Here is a 23,336-nt window from a genome sequence, read left to right on the forward strand (position 1 = left end):
AAACGAGCCCGAGCTTGAACTTAATTTGAAGCTCGTTTAGTAAACAAGCCCGAGCTCGAGCTTCCTATCTCGAGCTCGAACAAACTCGCGAGCCTAAATGAGCTTTTCATATTTATACATAAAATATTAATTTTTCAATAATATAATATATAGTTATATAATAATTAGTTATATATTAATAATAGTTGAAAGAATAATAGTAAATTTTATTAAATGTCAATAAAAATAACAAAAACAATTAATTTGAAATATAAAAAATTAAATAATATAAAGAAAAAAATATATTACAGTATATAACTAACGAGTCAAGCTCGAGCAAAGCGCGAGCTTGTAAAATATCAAACAATCCGAGCTCAAGCTTAAACTATTAGGCTCGAACCGAGCCGAGCTCGAGCTCGAGCTCTATGAAATTTAAACGAGCCTAGCCGAGCTCGGGCTCGGCTCGTTTACAAACCTAGACTACCATCAAAGATAAGTTAGTTGCCTAGTTAACACTACTACTATCAAATAAAGTGCATATATCACCAAAAAGATATTATTTATATACAGAAAATAAGGCATCTAGTTCTCTTATCTAGATAAAGCATATAAGATGCCCTTAGAATAAAGGCACTTGCATCCAACTAGGCAAAATAATTTGAGACTACATAAAAATCTTCATGAACAATAAGAATAAAAAATAACAAAAGGCCACACCCTAGTCTTTATATTTTTCATGTATCAGTGAGCAAATCCAAGATCCAGGATTGATAACTAAAACAATATCAAAAGTTAGCAGCAAGATGTTCCATAAGAGTAATTTCGCTACTTCTGTACAGTCATGACAACTGGATGTTTTGCAATATTAGCATATAGCAAAAAGAACCGTCACGAAATATATAAATATTACTGTACAATTGAGATGGATATATCATATAAAGAGCAGATGAACGCGCATAATATGATAAGATCGCTCAGTGCAAAAAAAGAGAATAAACTTCGCCACCATCTTTTAATCCATCTTGTAAGCCCAACCATGCTTCTCCAAAAATGCCTGAACTGCTTCTTTTATTGCTAAGTTTTGAACCAACTGACATGGATAAAGAGTTTGCCGTGTAACTGGATCAAAATTGCCCACCTGTTTCATGAAAAATGTGATAAACAAAGTTACAGAACACATGATTTAAACATAAATTCAAAATTCCACAAAATAAGTATGTCTGCAAGTAAGACCAAAACTTTAAGTTTAAGAAGAGTAACAATGTTCAAATAACCAATTCAAGTAACCTAGTTTTTCATTCTGTTAATCAGCTTTTGAACACTAGTAAAAAAAAGGGTGACAAGTCAAAGTTACTAAAAAAAAAGAGCCCCTCTTCCATCAATATGGTATTTCGTGTGTACAAATTGGAATTTGACAAACATTGGTTTACTCTGTAATTCCTAAGCAATTAGACCTTCAGAATAACGGGTCTTCTAAATTGAAGTCAAAGGTTTTTGACATAGTTATCAAGATTTGTTCTCATCAATTATAGATTTCAAATAATGTTTAAGGTGGATAAACATATGTTTAGAACATATCATGCAAAATTAAAAAAATCGCAAGACACGAGTCACTCGGGACCTTGGAACAACTAGTCTTGAGTCAGGGACAAGTCAAACGCTGACTTTCAATAATAAAAATATATTCAGCGTGCACGTGCGCACACACACACATATAATATATATCATACATTACTAGAGCCAAGATCTAATTTTAAATAATATTAAAACTTTGACCTAACTTTGACAACCTTGACTTTGACCCGACTTATTATCGTTGACCGACTTTTTTTTTACCGGCGATTATTGACATCGAATGCTCTCATTTGTCACCCACACACGGTAGGAGGAAACTCTTCACGCACCATCGCCGCATTGGGAACCCGTTGTGCTTTGGATTAAACCGAGTAGCTTGGGGCATACACCTTTATCACCACAACAAAATCCTTGAGAAAAACCTCCTGGATTCGAACATGCGCCAACTAGGATCCGGATCCAACCCAGAGCTTATACCACTCAAGGCAATGCGTTATTAGACGTTTTTGGGAGAAACGGACTAGTCATGAAAATGACTAGTCATCGACAGCTGACTTTTGCAACACTGATATCATGTATAAATAACATTAAAAAAGTAGACTAAACCTTGTTGAGATGTTCGAGAATTGTTGCCCTCTCATATGTTAGACCACTTGGAGCAATGACAGGATCACGAAATATATCAAGTGTGATTTTGCAGCATAGATAGTCAGGTACCTGTAATTACAAATATATATAAGACAAAACGCATGGTCATGTTCTAATAAACTATGAGGAACTTAATAAAAAAAAGTTCACCTCTGTTGGTGTGTCGTATTCAGCAGCTTTGCTAAAAACCGAATTCAAAGCTTTCAATTGCTCCGAAGTCGAACCCGTAACTTCATCAGTAAAGCCTTCGTATTGAGTGATAGCACACAAATGTTTTTCTTTAAGAGCTATCTCACAACATTCTCTAAAGAAAAAAGAAACAAATCCCAATTAAGAAAAATAAGCAAAAACATTCTTTATATACATCAAACGCTTCCCAAACATTCAATGCTAACATCCGTATATAAAAGTGATTACATAAAAGTGATTACTTGAGATTTTGCAACTCCCAGGATCGTTTAGTGGAATCGCGCTCCCATTCTTGATACTTGGCTTTTGATAGCTCCTGCCATATTTCTTCCACCATATAACTATAAGGATTTTCTCCCCTAGCAAGATCCAAAGACTACAAACACTTGTCAAATTTTAAATCATTAAAAAGTATTTATTTATTTTTTTAAATGGAAAGCAGCCTTCATACCCTCTCTAAATCTTTTATTCCTTCAGCATATTTCTCCCTCTGTAATAGGGCAAGGCCTAGCATAAAATGACCCTGCAGATAACAAGCTTTTCATCTTGTTAGCAATCCAATTCATTAAAAATGAAATCCTTATAGTGTAAAAGTTCAATTATCATATTATTAACAATCAATCGACACCATATAAATATCAAGTATACGTATGCCACTTTGGCAAGTATTATTTACCATACAAAGTCCTGACAATTATGACAACTTTCTGCAGAAATCATCTTACAATTTCATTTTCCCTAAAGTCCATGTCTACCATTTACTCACTATTCTCACATACCTCAAACTCTAAAGTATTAAGATTTTTTTTCCCAAATGGGTCCGGTGAACTTAATCCTTCAAAAGCCAAATAGGAATATTTCTTGGTTTGCTCTTTTATTCAACCTCGTTTTATAACAACTGCAAAAGAAGTTTTTCACTAATATTGGGTCACAAATGTGGTGTCCACCATTAATGGGTCATGACTTCGATTTTGAGTTTGGTATTTAAGTTTGCCAGTCATGCATCTTCAATCCCCACATATATTAACTGTAAAGATCAGTTTTTTCATATCATACGGCTTACTCGGTTCTCAAGCATGCTAGCTTCATGGGGTGTTCAAAGTCCATAATGTTGGCTGATCGGATTCCAAATTTCTTAGATCAAGATTTTTTAAAAGGTTTTAGGGTTGCCTAAACATAAATCGTATTCACAGATCACGAACATATTTTTTTCTCACGTGCTCAAATAGAAAACCATTAAGTATGACGTTATTTCTCATAATAAGCAAATAAAATTTTTGGTATCCTACAGCTCATTTTCTAAATTATTATATACATCTCTTACATACAACTGTATCCTTTAGTCATACATAATAACATAAATGCTTAACCAATGACTACTCTCCTAGAATGGTTCTATTATATACAAAGATCGTACCTTTTCAGCCTCAATTCATTAAAATGTTACAAGTTCTACTGCAATAATAAAAAAGAACAAATCGAACATGTATAAAGTAAACATATGCAAAATATACTATACTATTTGAAAATTTGAACCTTAACAGAATGATGATCAAGCTGAATAGCCTTCCTACAGTCCTCCTCAACTCTTCTCCAGTCACTACATCGAAACATAACCAAAATATTACACATTACATACTACATTAAGTCCATTGCAAATGCATTTTATCAATTTAAAAAGGTGCATTTTGACAATCCAATTTCAAAAAAAAAAGAAAGATAAATTCTAACAACTCAACATAGTTATAACTGATTACAAAAAAAAAAAAAAAAAAATCTGTGTTTTTAATACTTGAGCCACAAACGTAACCCTAAAATCCCAAATAGCCTCAAAATGCTTAGCAGAAATTTAAACTCGGTTCATACATACTTTCGTTTGCGATAACAAACAGCACGATTAGTCCAATAAATTGCTATCTTTGGGCACAAAGCAATTGCCTGAAATTTCATAAAAGAAAAAGAAAAAAAAGAAAAAAGAAAAAAAAAAAAGCATTCAGGCATTTCATCAAACACTTTATGTTCATAACGATAATGACAAATTTCGAATTCAAAAGCATCAAATCTTAATAAGCAACCTCTGTGTAAGCATCAATTGCAGCCCCTAATTTGTTCTTTTTGAAATAAAGATTTCCATCTTGCTTAAGTTGTTCTGCTTGCATGGTGGCTGAATTCACACCCTTCCCCATCACCGAAAGTTTTTTGCTTTTAACAAAACTCACAAAACCCTAATCAACTTTTTAAATCTAACAATTTAAAATCTATTCAGTAAAGAAAAGGATTTTATGATTTATGAATTTATGATTTATGATGTGAATGAAGTTGAAAGGGAAACGAGCGTTGTACTTGGTGGTGGAAGATAAAGTGACAGTTAAATGCATGATTTATATGACAGACGGACTTGATTGGTTCATTTTTCCCTGAAACTTCGGATGTTTGAAAAAGTGTTGAAAAGGTGTGAATCGTGTAGTCAACGATATATTTCTTCTCAAGACCATAAACAAATTGATATACGGAATATTGTAATTTCAATCCAGTTTACACATTTTAATATTAGGATATTGGTAACTACTCGTTAAGGTACATTTACAAGTCAATAAGTGTTATATTAAAGTCAAACGTAAATGACGTACAAATTTTTTATACATCTGGCGGAGTCAGAAATTTTTTTCACCGAGGACGAATTTTTTTTTTAATCTGGAGGCGAAAATTTTGTTAATCGGGTGCGAAATTTTTACTCTTTTGAGTCATGGGCTTTTAGGTTAGGAGCAAAATCTGAATGCTTTTGGACAAAATATGAAGACATTGAGGACAAAATATAAGACTTTTAGGGGAGAAAAACCACCGGGTGCAAAAGGAAAAAATTCAAAATTTTTACACTAAAAATTATAAATCCACTGAAGACGAGCACCCCCTCCGCCCCTTCATTCCTTCGCCCCTGATTTTAATGACAACCCTTAAGACGGTCATTAGCAAATTTCTTAATACTAACATTAATAACATTTCTAATGACAACCTAAAAGTTGTTATTAATAATTTTGAACATGCTTTAATAACTTAATACATTTAAAATAATTGAATAACTAAACGTTGAATGGTTCATAATATGAATAATTCAAAAGTTCTCAATGAAGTTGCTCTGATGACAATAACATGTTTGATAATAACTTTGAACGAATAATGTGAATAATCTACAATTACCTTATTAACCTTTGACATGAATAAAAACTACAGTATAGTTGTTAACAAGTGTTTTGATATAATTCAAAAAGTATTTTATAAAATTTATATGCTTAATGGTTACGTATCTTTGAATGATTCGGCACTGTATGTTAACTTGTTAATCGTCGTTTATCATTCAGAGAAACAAACGCACTGAATGTTGAATGATTCAGCATTAAGCGTTGAACCATTCAATTTCAGTTAAGAGGTAAAACAAACGCATCTCTAACGTACCATTGAAATTTGCATATTTTTATTCTTAATGACAACGGTTGTCATTAAAAAACTTAAATTATTAATTGATACAATATTTAATATTTAAAATTAATTTAATAAAACGGTTAAATAGACGAAGTTTTCATACGTACGTCATCCAATTGCCGTGGTCTAATGAGTTATCTCATGACATTTTGATATATATTTGCCAAATCAGCGTAATTTTTTAAATTATACATACCAATATGATATAAATTATTGATTTTCATTGCAGGTCCATTTAATGAGTTTAATCTTTAAGATAGATTAATTGATACATTCGAAGAGTAGAGTACCGGATGGGGCCCTTATTCGACGTCGCACTATCGGAACGTTGGAATCCGACAATGCCTTTACTCTGGACCGATGTTAGTTTTCGGCTAGCGACGTTGGATTTGACGCGTTTTGAATTGTTCTTTCTTAGATTTTCCGACCCATCGGCTGAATTATTTACATTTAATATTTTTTCCACTATAGATATAGATACTACTTACTTATTTCTAACATATTTTCACACACAAACTTAACTCTTACTTTTTCAAATATCTAAGCAGCACCAACAACAACAATAATACTCAATCTCACATATGTGGGCTATGGGAGGTGAGATATAGATAATTCTTCCTCTATCATAGAATAAAGACAAGTCATCTCTCCTTCCGGAGTGAAACACTCCCAAGAGTAGAGAAAGTCATCCCTCACTCTGTTCGACGGATATAGAGATTGTTTTCGAGTGGACCTCCAGCCAATAAGTAGGAAAAAAATTTAAAAAGTAAAAATAAAACTGAGACGCCATGAAAAATGGTATAATCAAATTTCCATGGGTTTTAAATTCTACCTGGAATTCAATTTAGGCTCTAAGCGGTAGTCAAGACGCCAATAAATCGACGCTTACTGCCTTCTAGACTCAAATATCTCTTTCATATAAAAAACCAATCATAATCATATTAAAAGAGTCACTAGCATTTCTTCCAAAGATAATAATTGATCTTGTGCAAGAGAATCGGAAATCTTATGCCGTTAGCCAAGGTGAAACATAAGCTACTTCAGAAGCTCACCCCATCTGACGTATTTTTCAGAAAAAAAAAAAAAATAATACACTAAAAAATAAAATTACTAAGAATAAGTTTTTTTTTAGTGTTTACCCCTCATGTCACTAATTTACCCCTCTATGGTCGGGTTCAAGTTCCGTTAGCCAATTTCATTTAACAATTAAATCATAAGAAGCATTTCTTGAGAGAGATGCAGGAGGAATTTTTCATCTCGTGAGTGGAGAATGCTTTCTCTACACATGGGTGGAGAATGACTTCTCTTCTATTCTAGGGTAGAGGAATGATTGTCTACATCTCACCCCCCTACCTCGCATGTGTAGGATTGGATATTGTTGTTGTTGTTGTTGTTGTTGTAACATTTCTCGAGAAGGTATCAATCAATCCGACACATATATATGGACCAAATCAAGAAACTTAATACCATTGTAAGTTTAGCAATGTGAAGTATGTAACAAATTGACCCATTTTAAAACACCCTTAATTGCTAAATGATAATGCTTGTGCAGTTGTGTTTGTTGATTTAAGAAATACAGTTGCATAATGTGAGTCAAGTTGGAGCCTTTGCTATAAAATCAATTTTTTTTTTTTTTTTTTTTTTGCTATAAATTCTATTGATTGATTCACCTGGCAACATTCACTTATCAAATTGATGCATTCAGGAGTTGTTCAAGGTTCAATTGGCAAAAAGAAGGTACGTATGTTATAGACGATTAGACATTTCTTTTCGCTATGCTAAAACTACAGACGTTGTTTAGGAATCATGTCTCAAAGAAGGGAAAACACAGCTTCAAAACATCAAACGTTCAATACGAATGAAAGAACCTATGTGTGATAAACAAGAAACGAAGGATTTCAAATGATGCATTGGTACTTAGTACTGATGGTGAGACTTTTTCAACATGCAACAGCCAAGTAAACTCATATCAATCTGGGCACATATTATCATTATCATATTTAAGGATATTAGCCAACACGAAGGAATAGTAACTTGATCGACATAATGCTGGCGTCATCTATTTTGTCATTTAATTTTTTTTTCTTTTACGAAACTTTGATTTGTCGGCCCAACGAAGTGGGCCAACCGGCCACTTCCTAGTTACATATATAACACAAGTTCACATGAATACACAATATTCGATTTAACTCATGCTTAATTGACATTATATAAACAGCTGTCACAAGCTGAAAAAAGATGCGGTAACAAATGCAAAACTCAAACCGGAACCATGTTGAATATAGTACAACTCACTCCAATTTGTACAATTAATAAACTTTAGAGAAGATTTGAAAAATAAGTATAAATAAAGAAAACAAATATCGTTGGATAAAATTACAGATGAAAATTCCATTTCCAGGACTGTACTAACTCCCAATGAGAGTAGTTCCATGATCTTTGCTATCTTCAAACGCATCGACAAATGACAACTGTTGTCTAATGTTATTCACAAGATGCAATGCTTCCTCGTCTAGCTTCAGCGGATGCCTCTGCAAACTCTGTCATAATTTACAAACATAAAAATATTATTAATTAAAAATAACTTACACGTACCCCTTTTTGTTTCCTTTGATAATATTCGGTATGGACGTAACCATAGTTAATAGTTTATAGCATACCTCAGAAGCCCATAGGCAGTCTCGTGCCTTACGTGGAATTATATGGATGTGTGTCTGAAGCAGAAAGAAAAAGAAAATCAAACTGTTAGACATTGTCAGGGGTGATATAAAATATAATTTGGCTTATTTTTCTGGTTCTTGAAACTTACATGAAATATAACTTGACCCGCATCCACTCCATTGTTGACTAACAAATTAAACGAATCTGAAAAAGTCAACGCTTGTAAGGTTGGTTTAATGATATTTAAGTTTCCTCTGAACTTTTCATGAATTATTATTACATAGAGTCTCCCAGAAGATACTCATAGGAAGCTTTAAAGAGCAGGTTATCAAATTTATATTTATATGCAACATTAATCAAAACATCATATAGATCATAAAAGTGTTACCAGAACCAGTGGCTTTCATGACCGCTTTGCTAATATACGGGACTTTTGAGCACATGGCAGCTACCACCTGCACAATTAGTGTTGTTATCATTTACATTCGAATTTTCACAAATACAGATAGTTTTTAGAAAGGTTTACATCGTTATTTTCCTTCAAGAGTTTTATTAACCAGCAGACTGTATGAACTTACAGATGGTGGTGTTGCAACCAGAGATGGAAAATGGCCTCGTGGAATTATAAGACAGTGCCTGAAAAAAAGGAAAAATAAATAAATAAATTATTCGTGCAAAATACACGGGAAAATCCAAAATGTACTGCAGTTTAAAGGTGTAAAATGTTGCTTGGGACAGATAGCTTATATAAAGATACAAACTTGTGTAGTTCTGTTACACAAATTAACAAAAATATATAACTACTAGACCATGATGTTGCATATTAACTACATAATACATTTCAGATTCATTTATCAAGGTTAAACATCGTTACCGACTACCATGAAACCAAATTCTCAAACACGAATGTATACAATAGAATGTATATAAATGTTAAATCATAAATTTTACATATGAACCTTACCCAGGGCTTACAGGATTGGTATCCAAAAAGCATAAACAAGAATCATCTTCGTATAGCTGTAAGCAGATAGAATTCAATAAAAATCAGAATAGTGACATCAAGTTTGCATGTTAATCAAGAAACGCAGAGTATTTCCGAAAAAATATCACAAATTGATAAAGTGAACTACATAAGCAGAAAAAAAAATGAAACAATATCTAGTCAAACATAATTATAATTACCAAATCTAGTATTTATGAACATGCTTTTAGTGTGATCCATGTGATAACCCTAAATCTGCAAGACATTGTCTTGTTATCCCTAAAAGTTCCTGTAGTAGACCTAACTAAGATCATATTTTTACAGAACACCATTATTATTCCGCCTTAAAAGCTTAAATACGTGTGAATGAACACATATGTGTGCATGTATATTAATTTTTTGTGTATCTAGGGATATGATGTTGCAATAACTATTAAAGTGAGCAGAAATTAGCACAAAGGAGCAAGTAAGATGAATGAAAAAAGTAGAATATAAGCTGAATTAAGCGTACATAATGCATGAATGTGAAACCCTAATTAATTACCATACCTTCAAAGCAGGTGATTCGCCTCGAATGATTTTACAGAAAACACAATCAGCAGCATCATCATTCTGACAATCTGAATTACAATTGGAAGGCGATACAATTAATGATGATGATGAATTGTTATTTTCGGAAGTTGTTGTAATTTGTTGAATTGGGCGAAGATGAGAAGCGATTATGGATAAACGACGTCGTTGTGCGTCTTCCATTTATTTTTATTATTCTTAAGAATTGATAAATTGAATTAAATTAGATATATTAATATAAATAAATATTGAGTGATTGAGTATTTGAAATAGGATTAATAATTCAAGAAGAGTGATAAGTATAAAAGAAGCAGCAAAACAGCGTCGTTTTAGAGATAGAGCAAGTGATGAGCATCAGTTCTAGTAGTTACAAGGGGAGGTGGTTTAGTGAAGAAGGAAAGAGGGGGGTTTGATTTGGTTGGCTATAGATATTGGATTTGGATTTGGATAATCCTTTAAACGACAAGTCATATTTGATTCCCGTGGGCTCGTTACCTCTTTTTTTACGAGTAATTAATTATAGTTGAATTAAATTAATAATTATTCAATTTTAAAAATAATCAAGAACGGGTAATGTGGTAGGAAAAATAATCAAGGTTTGCTCATGAATACAAAGTGCCTTTCGAATGTATTGACGGCAAGAAAAGGAATCACCAAAAGATGAAGAAATCCGAAATTGATTGTTCTTCCTTTTCTCGCGATGAGAGTGATGATATTGTCTTTGAATCGTTGGATAGTGTGGGGCTTTCGTAATCATGTCCGGTCACTTTAGTTGCTCAAGGTTCGGGTTGCTCAAGGTTCGGGTTCTTCTAATGTCGTCCTTGTCCGGCAAAAAACCTTTTTTTACGACGGACAATCTCGGGGTTTGACCTACTACATGTCAGTGTGGTTTGCGTAGTTTCTTGTTTTTCTTGTTTAGTCGTCTTGTGTTGGTAAGTGTTTGGATTCGATAATTTGTAATTTTGTTGGCCTTTATGCGATCTGGTTCGCTTATGGATTACTTGTTAGTGTTGGTTAGGTTTAGTTTTGTTTAGTTTGCTCTCTAGATGCAGGCGGTTTCGAGTTATGTTGTAGGGATTATCACCAAAATGCCCAAATATTTTTCACCCCTTGCACCAGAGCCCAAAAAAAAAAAAATGACAAGGTACCTTGCGTACAAACCGGCGCAAGTACGCAAGCAGCCTTGGACCGAAACACGTTTCTTTAAACTTTTTAATTTGATTCTCAGTCATGACCTTCTTCACATCCCCTATAACGCTCAACTTATTCTTCATCGTTAACTTTCCTTCCACAAATCCCTGCATAAGTAACAATAAAATCAGCAGAAAGTATCAGGACGCAAGAACGCAAGATAAAACTTGCGTCCGTTTAATTGACCATCGCAAGGACGCAAAGACAAGCTTCTGGGAACACGCAAGGACGCAAAGACAACCTTGCGTCCACTAGCTTTGCGTACGCAAGCACGCAAACTAGGTCTTGCGTCTGGTCAATTTCCATAATTTTACGAGCAGTTAATGTATGTTTCACTCGAACATATAACCCAAAATACAGTTGCATGTCATAAAACAACGGTTGTACTTCATTAAACACAAATACACCTCGAACAGACATTTCATCGAGCAGTTGGTGTGCACATTTATACAATTCGCATCGAAGCCAAAATAAACAGATAAAACACACATAAACAACAAAGTAATCACTAACCTGGGTGCTCGCCATCGTTGCAAGGTTGATTCCTTGATTATTTGCTTGATTACTTCGTGAAAACCCGATTTCTTTTGAGTGAAAACCCTAATACTTCGTGAAAACCCTTGTAGGCTAGTATAAGAAGTCACGGTGGTGGCAAGAGGGGTTAGGTGGTGGTGGAGATGATGAAGGAGGAGAATCTGGTAGTAGTAATGGAAGCGATGAAGAGGGTTTGCGTTTGTGCTTGCGTTTTTGCGGATCGCATGTGTAAGTGTTTATTTGCGTGTTTGCGAAGTCGGATGAAAGTGTGGAGTGACAGGTTTAAAAATGTCATTTAACCGTATTTTTTTTTAGAAAAAGACGCAAAGACGCAAGGTCGCAAGGTACCTTGCGTCTTGCGAGGGCATTTTGTCAATTTTTTTTTTGGGCTCTGGTGCAAGGGGTGAAAAATATTTGAGCATTTTGGTGATAATCCCTATGTTGTATCTTCGTTTTGAAGAGTTCTTTCACTTTTGGTGAATGGCCCATTTCAAAATAGGTTTTTAGTTTTTTTTAAAAAAAAAAAAAATCAATTAGCAAACAAATATCATAACTAATTATTTTAACTTATAATTAATCTTTAAAGAGTAATAGTACTTAGTACTACTACTATAAAAATAATCGTTGCCGAACGTGTTCACTGGAACAATTCTACTGCTGATGTCACCTCTGCTGATGTCACCTCTGCTGACGTCACCTGTGTTGTTTCTGTTGCTGACGTCAGAGCAACTCATCCTGCTCCAAAACCGACGGCCCTTTGCAGCTGGGCCTGGTCCTCTGTTCCTAAATGGCGTGCAGAATCTGATCTAAAGTCGCTTATAATGCTCGTGAATAATACATCATGCTCCGGAAAAGAAAGTGATGAATGGATATGAAGATATTGCAATAGCAACAAATACTCCTCCAAATCACTAGTCAATCTCCTAACAGAACTTGATAGAGCCAACAACTCCTCAGTTTCTCCAACCGAAACAAACAAGTACCTTCCTCAAAAAATTGGTATTTTCGTTTGGCGAGCATCCCAAAACAAACTCCCGTGAGAACGAAACTAGACGCCCGGGGCATTGATCTTCATTCGACTAGATACCCGGTATGTGATAATGACATTGAAACACTTCATCACCTTCTATTAAATTGCAATACCGCGAAAGACATTTGGGAAAGGATCCGCAAATGGTGGAAACTTGACCAAATCATTTTTAATAATATTTCAGAAATTGCAAAAGCGCACAATCCCTCCTTTTTCTACCTCCACGGGTTCCTGTATTTGGCAAACAATAGTTTGGATCACGTGTTACTTTATTTGGAAAAACAGGAATGAAATCACTTTTGGTAAATCAAATGCGAGTTGCCCGAAAATCATCTCCGACATACAAGAGAAAAGCTTTGAATGGTTAAACTCTCGAGGAAAGAAATTAAATATCGAATGGTTAAAGCGGATGAACAACCCAATGGCATATGATGTTAACCCGACTGAAAGAGATGGAATCGGTTAACCTCAGGTTTTTTGCCCGGTCCTTGATTTTTCGCCTAGTGGGAGATAAAATGGGATGTCCCGGGTGCTTTGTCGCTGCTTTGATCAGCACTGTTTCACGTTGGCATCTCAGCTTGCGTTTCAAGTCACGTCTCCTTCTTGGTAAAAATGATTGGGTTCGGGTGTTTTCCTAATAGCCGAGCCTCTCTACAATAGTTGACTAGTGTTTTGAGTTTTCGTTATGTTAATTTTCACCTGTATATTGTTCTATCCATAGTATCATAGTCTCGGGTTTGTATAAGGCTTAAAGCCATTCTCATTGTAATTATTTTTGTGGTAATAAAATTGATCTTTCAAAAAAAAAAAAAAAATATAAAAATAATCGTTAATATATACTCCCTACGGCAGTTAATATTTTTGGTGTATCTTATATAATCTTTAATTAAGAACGCGTCAAATGAGATAGTTATTATTTGACGAGTGGACTATCATTAATGATAAATATGCTATAATTTAAGCTCATGTTAAACCAACGGGCTTGTAGCCTAAAGGCATTCGAGGAGCTTTTCAACCAACGAAATTGAAAGTTCAAGCTCCATGAACATATTGGTAAATTAATAGGCATTGAGTGTGCAAGTTGTCGTTAAAAAGCGTTGGCGTGTAAGTTGTCATTAAAAAAAAGTTAAGCATATGTTCAAGTCTTACGAGGATCCACTAATCCAAAAGGTGGACAAGTGCCCCCCAACAAAAATTTGTAGGGAAAAAATTGAAAAAGACCTAAACCCTTAATTGAAATATTTTAACTCGAACTCTAATTACGAGTAAATACGTTGCAGGATAAAACGCAGCCTAAATTTATGTATTAACCGAGGTTTCCATTGGACTTATCTGTAATGTGTATGGTCATGGTGGATATCATCCTTCATCGGTTCAACCCATTCTGATATACATGAATTCAAGAACTTACAACATTATGTCATGATCTATAATATAGAGTTTTTAAGCAAGTTTATCACGAAGTCCCAATGGGGTTTTATAAAGAACTTCAAGAACACATCAATGGCAATTTGGGGGTGTTGAATGAGAACACAAGCCCATGTGTCAAACGTCTACAGAATAGGAGTATCATTTTGATGAAATCTATTATGGACAATGAAGACAAGTTGCAAAAAAACAGAAAGATTTGTGGAGTTGGAATCAACAAATCAACCAACCTTCGAAACATTTTGCATCTCGATGGAAGTTGCAGACATGATTCAGAGGGTTGCAGAATGCGAGGGGAAAACAATTCGTCATGTGAATTCTTCACGGTTTGGTTGAGAGTTAAGCGAGAAACAATGGAGATTAAAAATTGCATTAAAGAGATCATTAGAGGTAAGAATCCTGCTAAAAAGGTAGATTTAAGGATGTAGCAAATGCACCATGAAACTTGCAGCATGCATCTTTTGCTAAAGAGACACAAAAGTATTGAATTTGAATGATCATCAATACAAGCCAACAAAGAATCTTGAAGCACAAGAAACACAGGTATCAAAGCTCCGTTGATTCTACAAACAATGATTCGCTCTAGCGAGCAATATGAAAATATCACCACACGTAGACAGGATAGGCAGCCATTACGCTTATGTAAAATCATCAATAAAACCATTTCATAGGCAACACAATCAAACAAAGCTTCTGATAACAAAACTAAACAGATGTGAATGTATGATAACAGTCGAAAAACAAACTGTGGTTGGAGGGGTTCAAGCCTATTCGTCTTCCTGGCTGCGGAGCCTGGCTAACTTGTTGGTAACAACCACATCCAATTGTGCTGCACGCTCAACAATATCCTTCCTTTTGCGAGTAGAAACATTGTGTGCAATCTCAGCACAGTATGTCCTGAATTATTTTTTAAGTACAACTTAGTGCTAACATAAAAAATTATATGAAAAAAAAAAAACTAAAAATTAAATAATACTATACCTGTTGTGCATCATGAGAACTTCCAATTCTTTGGCATTGTGCACAACAAACTTCTTGAAACCATTTGGGAGAAAGTGGCGGGTCTTCTTGTCTGACCCGTAACCGATGTTGGGCATAAGAGTGACACCTTTAAACTTTCTCCTAACACGTGAATCAATACCCTTTGGCCTGCGCCAGTTTTCCTGTAATAGAAACACAAATGTTAGCATTGTAACCCACTCTTATCCAAATATTTTCACAATTGCAAAACAGCCATTATAACCAGATAACATATAATTACAATCCATGGTGGATCAAATCCTGTACTAGACGTAGTTGATTTATACTTTTGATATCACACAATAAAATACCTTACAAAGAATACACTCAATGATATGACATTTAACTTGTCTAAAAACAGAGTAATTTATCTTCTCTATTGTTCAACTAGTTTTTACAAAAAGGCACGGTTTTGGTTGTCAATAATTTAATGAACCAAAATGTAAGAACATGTGTACTGCTATTAGATTGCTATTGCTATGCAGTTAACTGACAAAACGAAAGGACTACTACCTAATTATACAACGATAAAACAAAAGAAAGACAAAAACAAGAAGCTACCTTGACGCATATTTTCCAGTCGCTTTGGGGTCTCTTGAACTTCTTGACCCGCTTTTTGATGATCTTCTTATCAAGCTTAGGGACTGCCATCGATTACTGCAGAAGAACCAAAATCCAAATATTCACCAAAACTTAATTAAGAGTTTTAAAGAACATATACAGGTATCCGACAAAAAAACAAAAAAATTCATGTGTTAATCTAATTGTTCAGTATACTTTAAGACTGCCACAAGATTCTTCAGAAAAATAACTAGTTCATAATATATTCTGAATAAAAATAAATATATAAATATATTATATTATTTGAAAAACCATTCTAGAACTTAAAGTTTAACAACATAAATGAAACCATCAAAACAGACTTCAAGTATCACTATGAAGGCATACATATAAAAATTTCAAAAGAATGCTAAAACCATTCAAAATAATGACTTAATATACTACAAGTTTAAAGCAAGGAAAGAAAAATATTTATGAAATACTAGAAAAGCCCTCTTTCTGTATTTATAAATTTACATCATGAAATTTAAAAAGGGGAAATCAATCACCAAGCAACATGAAGATTCAACATTTTACAACTAACAGAATAAGCTAAAACAACAGCTGGTGAATAAATAACAAGTAAACCTATTTCATTACAATAAATAAAACATAAATGAACATACACTCATAAACCCCAACTATCAGACGTTTAACGCCAATATACACGAACCGTAAATTACATAATCAAACACACAAATGTTTGTATAATTGTGTGTAATCGATTCAAATTAAAGAGAACCGAGAGCTACAAACCTGTAAATTGAGAGGCAAAAAGACTGCAATGAAGAACCCTGTGCGGAAGACGAATATGATTTAGGGTTTCATTAAATATAGATTCTGTTAATGGGCTAATGATTTATGCAAGGTGTTCGAACTACTGGACCTGTGTTGTTATAAATTGGGCTTATTGCCCATTAAGATTACCTTTTTATCTATCTATGTATCTACTGTCTATTTCTATTTCTATTCTATCCATAATATACTAATACTAAATACTAAATATTAACAAGATTGATGAAGTAAAGGTGGGAAAACCTACTTTGTTGGGATGATTGTAGTGAACCCAAATAACATAAACTTTGTTGGGATGATTGTAGTGAACCCAAAAAAAAAATCGTAAAAAAAAAAAAAAAACAAAAAAAATACTCTTAGTTTGAGTAGTATGTGGGGTCCAACTTGGGTACTGTCAATCCGGGTTCGATTCCACTCCAAGCGGGAGTTTTCAACCTTTGATGGTATTGTCAACAATAATGCGAATTGGAAAGGTCTCGGGGGTTTTCTCAACCTTGGATGATATCACCAACATCGTCGTAAATTAGGTTTCCTCCTGACGTGTGTGTGAGTGGCATATGATTGTGAATGTGATTAAGTCCTTCTGCGTAATGTCGATATCGCCGTTCTAAACAATTAAGATAAAATACAATGTGTTATGATAAAGACATAAAGTGGATGACAAACTATGTTCATGATCACGGGTGTATTATTATTTTACCTAACTGCACAGTAAAATTTATAGTATAAATATAGGATCGAATGTAGTGAGTTTTTGCACCATTCACTTCAATATGATTTATTACTCTCTCCTTTCTCTTTAATATCAGTAGTCCATAACCAAGAGTCAGATCACTAAAGGTAGTTATAAACTCTTAAATTATAACACGTTATCAGCATGATTATCTCAACATTTATACTAAATATGGTTGGCTCTGTCACCTAACTAATATATGGTCGGTTATACCACCTAAATGATATATGGTCGACACTGTCGCCTAATTTACATTTATGTTATCTAACATTTATTTATGTATACTAACATTTACATTTATGTTATCTAACATTTATTTATGTATACTAACATTTACAGTTATGTTCACTAACATTTATATTTATGTTATATATGGTCGGTTATACCGCCTGAATTATATTTCTGTAATCTAACTCTTATTAACTTCACTAACATTTATATTTATGTTATCTAACATTTATGATTACTTATGCAATTAATCATTATTTATTTCATGCATACTAATGTTTATTTTTATTTGAGCCTTCGGGGTCACACACATATACACCGAGACGTCAAATAAAATATATATATGATGTATATATATTACTCAAGTAACAAAATAGTAAATCGAAATTAATTCATTTACTATTCATATAAATAGTAAATGAAACGAAATTAATTAATTTACTATTCACATGAAAGTGACATGATAGAAATTATTAATTATAAGTTACATAACATACCCCTAAAGTATTTGAAAAATACGACTTTTTAAATACATAAGATTTTCAAAATCAACAAGTTGATAAATTGATCTCATATATATACTCCGTATCTTTTTGAAAGATTTTGTCTTTTTTTTTTCTTTACGTATGATATAAAAAAAAATCTTGTCCTTTATATTACTCATACGCGTTGCTTGTACAAGGATGATTTTTCCTACTGTATTGGTCATAATAGCTATCATCCTTGTTGCTTGTACACCACTATATGAACCTATATTTTATCCTTCCCTTATGATTTTATTATTTGTAATCATACCATTATTCCTTTGTTTGCTACTTATGAATCTAAACTAATTCTAATTTCATGTTGTTATTTGTCTATGAAAAAAATTGATTATGATTATGATTTATGTTGTTCATCTTTCTGAAAATAGAAAATGTCAAACTTATCAAAGCTTGAGTTTGATGCCTTAGACGTATCGGGAACAAACTACACATCATGGGTTATGGACGTAGAAATAAATCTTGGATCATTGGGTATTCTAGAAACTTTAAAAGAAAACAATACTTGTTCCAATCAAGATAAATTAAAATCAATTGCTTTTATTCGCAAACATATTGATACCACCTTAAAACATATGTTTCTCACTATCAAAGATCCACATGTTTTATGGAAAAGTATCAAGAGTAGATTCGATAATCAAAAGGAAATATTACTCCCAGCTGCGAGGGAAGAATGGAGAAATCTAAGGTTCCAAGATTTCAAAAGGGTAAGTGAATACAGCTCGGCCATGTTCAAGATCCGTTCAAAGCTTCAATTCTGTGGTCAAGAAATAAGTGATGCTGATATAATGGAGAAAACTTTCTCCACAATGCATTCTGCAAACATAACTGTGCAAGAAAATTTAAGATTGCAGAATTATAAAACTTTTTCCAAACTTCAAACTTATCTCTTAGTTGCAGAAGTTAATAAAGAATTACTGATGAAAAATCAAGAATCTCGTCCTACCGGTGCGCTAGCATTTCCTGAAGCTAATGCTATTAACAATAATAATAATAAAAGAAGAAATACACATGGACGAGGGCGTGGACAAGGTCGTAGCCATATTGGCCAAAACCATCATCATGGAAATTACCATAACAATAATAAAAATCATAACTATGTTCGAAATCACCCTTATGGTAATGGTCGTGGTGGTGGTCGTGGTCGTGGTGGTCGTGGTCGTGGACAAAGAAATAATAATCCACAAAATTATAAAATCCAAACACTATACAATCCCACAAATCACAATGTTGAAGAAGGCTCTTCAAAGAATGTTGAAGATTCTTGTTACCGATGTGGTAAAATTGGCCACTGGTCTAAAAACTGCCGAACAAATCAACATTCTGTTAATCGGTATCAAGAATCCCTAAAGGGAAAAGGAAAAGAAGCAAATCTTGTAGATGACCTTGATACAAAAATCACTGAACCAACTTGTGACTACTTTAATGAATAAATTTCTAATATCTATATATATAGATATCCTATTATTTGTTCTCGTTAAATAAATGGTTGTAGATTTTCAATCTACACCATATCTAGTTTACTACATATTTCCTTATTATGTGCTATCGTTTGTAACATGTTTTGAATGTAATATATTGATGAATTATGTACTCATTATTTGTTTCTCATATTATTTTTTTGAAGTTCACGATGTATACTGCCGGAGTAAGAAATCAGTCAAATGGTGGAGATATTTGTATTGCAGACAGTGGTGCTACTCACACCATACTCAAATCTAAAAAATATTTCACAGACTTGAAAGCAACGGAAGGAACTATACATACTATATCAGGTCCTGTGGACTTAATAAAAGGAATGGGAAAGGCAAAATTCATGTTACAAAATGGTATGAATTTTATGATAAATAATGCCTTATTTTCTCCCATGTCAAAGAGAAATTTGTTAAGTTTCTCTGACATATACCAAAATGGATATGATTATCAGTCAGTGACAACAGAAAATGAAAAATATTTAAGTATCACTGATAAGAATCGTGTAATTGAAAAACTACCAAGACTTCATTCTGATTTACATTATACACATATAAATGTACCTGAAGTAAATGTGGTAGTTAAAGAAAAATCATGTGATCCTGTAATTATCAGTTTGTGGCATGAGAGATTAGGCCACCCAGGATCAACAATGATAAAAAGAATAATACAAAATACACATGGACATCCATTGGCGGATCAAAGGATCCCTCATGATGCACTTATCCCATGTACATCATGCTCACTTGGAAAGTTGATAATAAGACCATCACCTCTTAAGGTTGAAAAAGAATCACCAATGTTTCTTGAAAGAATTCAAGGTGATATATGTGGACCAATTCATCCACCATGTGGACCATTTAGATATTTTATGGTTCTAATAGACGCATCTAGTAGATGGTCTCATGTTTGTCTATTATCAAGTCGAAATATGGCATTTGCAAAATTTCTTGCTCAAATTATTAAATTGAGAGCACATTTCCCTGATTATACTATTAAAAGGGTGAGACTAGATAATGCCGGTGAGTTTACGTCTCAAGCATTTAATAATTTTTGCATGTCTATTGGGATTATTGTTGAACATCCCGTTGCCCATGTGCATACACAAAATGGTTTAGCTGAATCATTAATTAAACGATTGCAGCTAATAGCTAGACCATTGATAATGCGAACAAAACTCCCAATATCTGTATGGGGCCATGCAATTTTGCATGCTGCATCATTGATTCGCATTAGACCAAGCGCAAGTCATACATATTCTCCCTTGCAACTTGCTTTTGGCCATCAGCCAAATATTTCCCACCTTAGAACATTTGGTTGTGCGGTTTATGTCCCTATCGCACCACCACAACGTACTAAAATGGTCCTCAAAGAAGGATGGGAATATATGTTGGATATGAAACATCTTTAATAATAAGATATATTGAACCCATGACGGGTGATGTTTTTACAGCACGTTTTGCTGATTGTCACTTTAATGAAACATTATTCCATAGATTAGGGAGAGAAATAAAAAATAAAGAAAATGATGTTTCATGGTGTGAACCTCAATTAATGTATCTTGATCCTCGCACAAAAGAATGCGAGATCGAAGTTCAAAAAATAATGCATATGCAAGAACTTGCGAATAAATTGCCCGATGCATTTACAGATACAAAAAGGGTGACTAAATCATATATACCAGCAGCAAATGCTCCAGCTCGAATTGAAATTCTAAAAACTGGCAATAATGTCATTCTTGAGTCTTTGCCACGCCAGAAACGTTGGAGACCAATTGGTTCTAAAGACAAAAATCCTCGAAAAAGAAAATCAGCTGATAATGAGGTAAAAGAAAGTGTTCAAGAAGAACTACAAATCAATACTCCTTCTGCAGAGGAGATTGATGATGTCAATACGGAATTTTCAATCAATTATGCACATTAAAAAATATTATGGAATCGAAATGAAATGAAAAATCTTGATGAGATATTTTCATATAATGTTGCATATGATATCATGAATGATGATGATGATCCAGAACCAAAATCTGTCATGGAATGTCAAAATAGACATGATTGGGATCATTGGAAAGGAGCAATACGAGCTGAATTTGAATCGCTAAATAAAAGAAAAGTTTTCGGATCTATCATTCTCACACCTAAAGATGTGAAACCTGTGAGATATAGATGGGTTTTTGTGCGAAAAAGAAATGAGAAAAATGAAGTTACAAGGTATAAAGCTAGACTTGTAGCTCAAGGTTTTTCTCAAAGACCAGGAATTGATTATGAGGAAACTTATTCTCCTGTTATGGATGCAATTACTTTTAGATTCTTAATCAGCCTGGCAGTTTCTAAAAATTTAGAAATGCATCTCATGGATGTTATGACTGCTTATCTTTATGGATCACTTGATAGTGATATATATATGAAGATACCTGGAGGATTTAAAGTATCAGAAGCAACCAATGCAAAACCCAAAGAAATGTACTCAATTAAGTTACAAAGGTCTTTATATGGGTTGAAACAATCGGGTCGCATGTGGTATAAACGATTAAGTGATTACTTGATAAGCAAAGGGTATACTAATAATCTTATTTGCCCATGTGTTTTCATTAAGAAAACTACATCCGGATATGTGATCATAGCTGTTTATGTTGATGATCTTAATATCATAGGTACAAATAAAGAGATCCATGAAGCCATTCAACTTCTAAAGAAAGAATTTGAAATGAAAGATCTCGGAAAAACCAAGTATTGCCTTGGTTTACAAATTGAACATATGCCTAATGGTTTACTTGTACATCAAACAACATATACTGAAAAGATTTTAAAACGTTTTAATATGGACAAGGCAAAACCATTAAGTACTCCTATGGTTGTTAGATCACTTAATGTTGACACTGATCCATTTCGTCCCTGTGAAGATCATGAAGATATCCTGGGACCAGAAGTACCATATCTTAGTGCAATTGGAGCTCTTATGTATCTTACAAATTGTACAAGACCTGACATTTCTTTTGCAGTTAATTTGCTGGCAAGATTCAGCTCAGCTCCTACCAAAAGACACTGGAATGAGATCAAACACATATTTCGATACCTTCGAGGAACTACTGATTTAGGATTATTTTATTCTAACAATTCAAAACAAAATTTAGTTGGTTATGCAGATGCAGGTTATTTATTTGATCCACATAAAGCCAAATCTCAAACTGGATATGTATTCCTAAATGGCGGTACCGCAATATCATGACGTTCTCAAAAACAAACACTTGTTGCAACATCATCAAATCATGCTGAAGTGATTGCATTACATGAAGCTACTCGTGAATGTTTTTGGTTGAGATCAATGACACAACTCATTACTGATTCTTGTAGACTATAACGCGATAAAATCCCAACAACTATCTATGAAGATAATGTAGCTTGCATAGCACAGATGAAAGAAGGGTATATCAAAAGTGACCGAACGAAACACATACCTCCTAGATTCTTCTCTTACACTCAAGATATCATCAAAGACAACCAGATTGAAATGAGACATGTTCAATCTAGCAAAAACTCTGCTGATCTTTTCACCAAAGCACTTCCAACTGCTATTTTCAGAACGCATGTTCACAATATTGGCATGAGGCATGTTCAAAACATGTGATGACTCAACGATGTCTACTTGAGGGGGAGTCAACTCTATGCTGCACTC

General features: G+C 33.7%; 2 protein-coding genes across 2 annotated transcripts; both read right to left on the bottom strand.

Moving 5' to 3' along the window:
* Nucleotides 1-615: 615 nt before the first annotated feature.
* Nucleotides 616-4,710, bottom strand: LOC139872701 (E3 ubiquitin-protein ligase CHIP-like). Its single transcript, XM_071860626.1, has 8 exons — nt 4,467-4,710; nt 4,262-4,329; nt 3,928-3,991; nt 2,843-2,914; nt 2,634-2,767; nt 2,353-2,506; nt 2,161-2,271; nt 616-1,117 (listed from the first exon to the last, which is right to left on the bottom strand). Exons 1-8 carry the CDS (start codon nt 4,575-4,577, stop codon nt 992-994), a joined length of 840 nt encoding a protein of 279 aa, XP_071716727.1. The 5' UTR covers nt 4,578-4,710; the 3' UTR covers nt 616-991.
* A 3,416-nt stretch (nt 4,711-8,126) lies between these two features.
* LOC139872769 (adenylylsulfatase HINT3) lies at nt 8,127-10,510 on the bottom strand. Its single transcript, XM_071860691.1, has 7 exons — nt 10,067-10,510; nt 9,497-9,552; nt 9,111-9,168; nt 8,921-8,987; nt 8,681-8,736; nt 8,532-8,585; nt 8,127-8,411 (listed from the first exon to the last, which is right to left on the bottom strand). The coding sequence occupies exons 1-7, from the start codon at nt 10,268-10,270 to the stop codon at nt 8,280-8,282; spliced, it is 627 nt and encodes a 208-aa protein (XP_071716792.1). The 5' UTR covers nt 10,271-10,510; the 3' UTR covers nt 8,127-8,279.
* Between the last annotated feature and the right edge of the window lie 12,826 nt (nt 10,511-23,336).

This window comes from Rutidosis leptorrhynchoides, chromosome 10, assembly GCF_046630445.1.
Source record: "Rutidosis leptorrhynchoides isolate AG116_Rl617_1_P2 chromosome 10, CSIRO_AGI_Rlap_v1, whole genome shotgun sequence".
Lineage (NCBI taxonomy): Eukaryota > Viridiplantae > Streptophyta > Magnoliopsida > Asterales > Asteraceae > Rutidosis > Rutidosis leptorrhynchoides.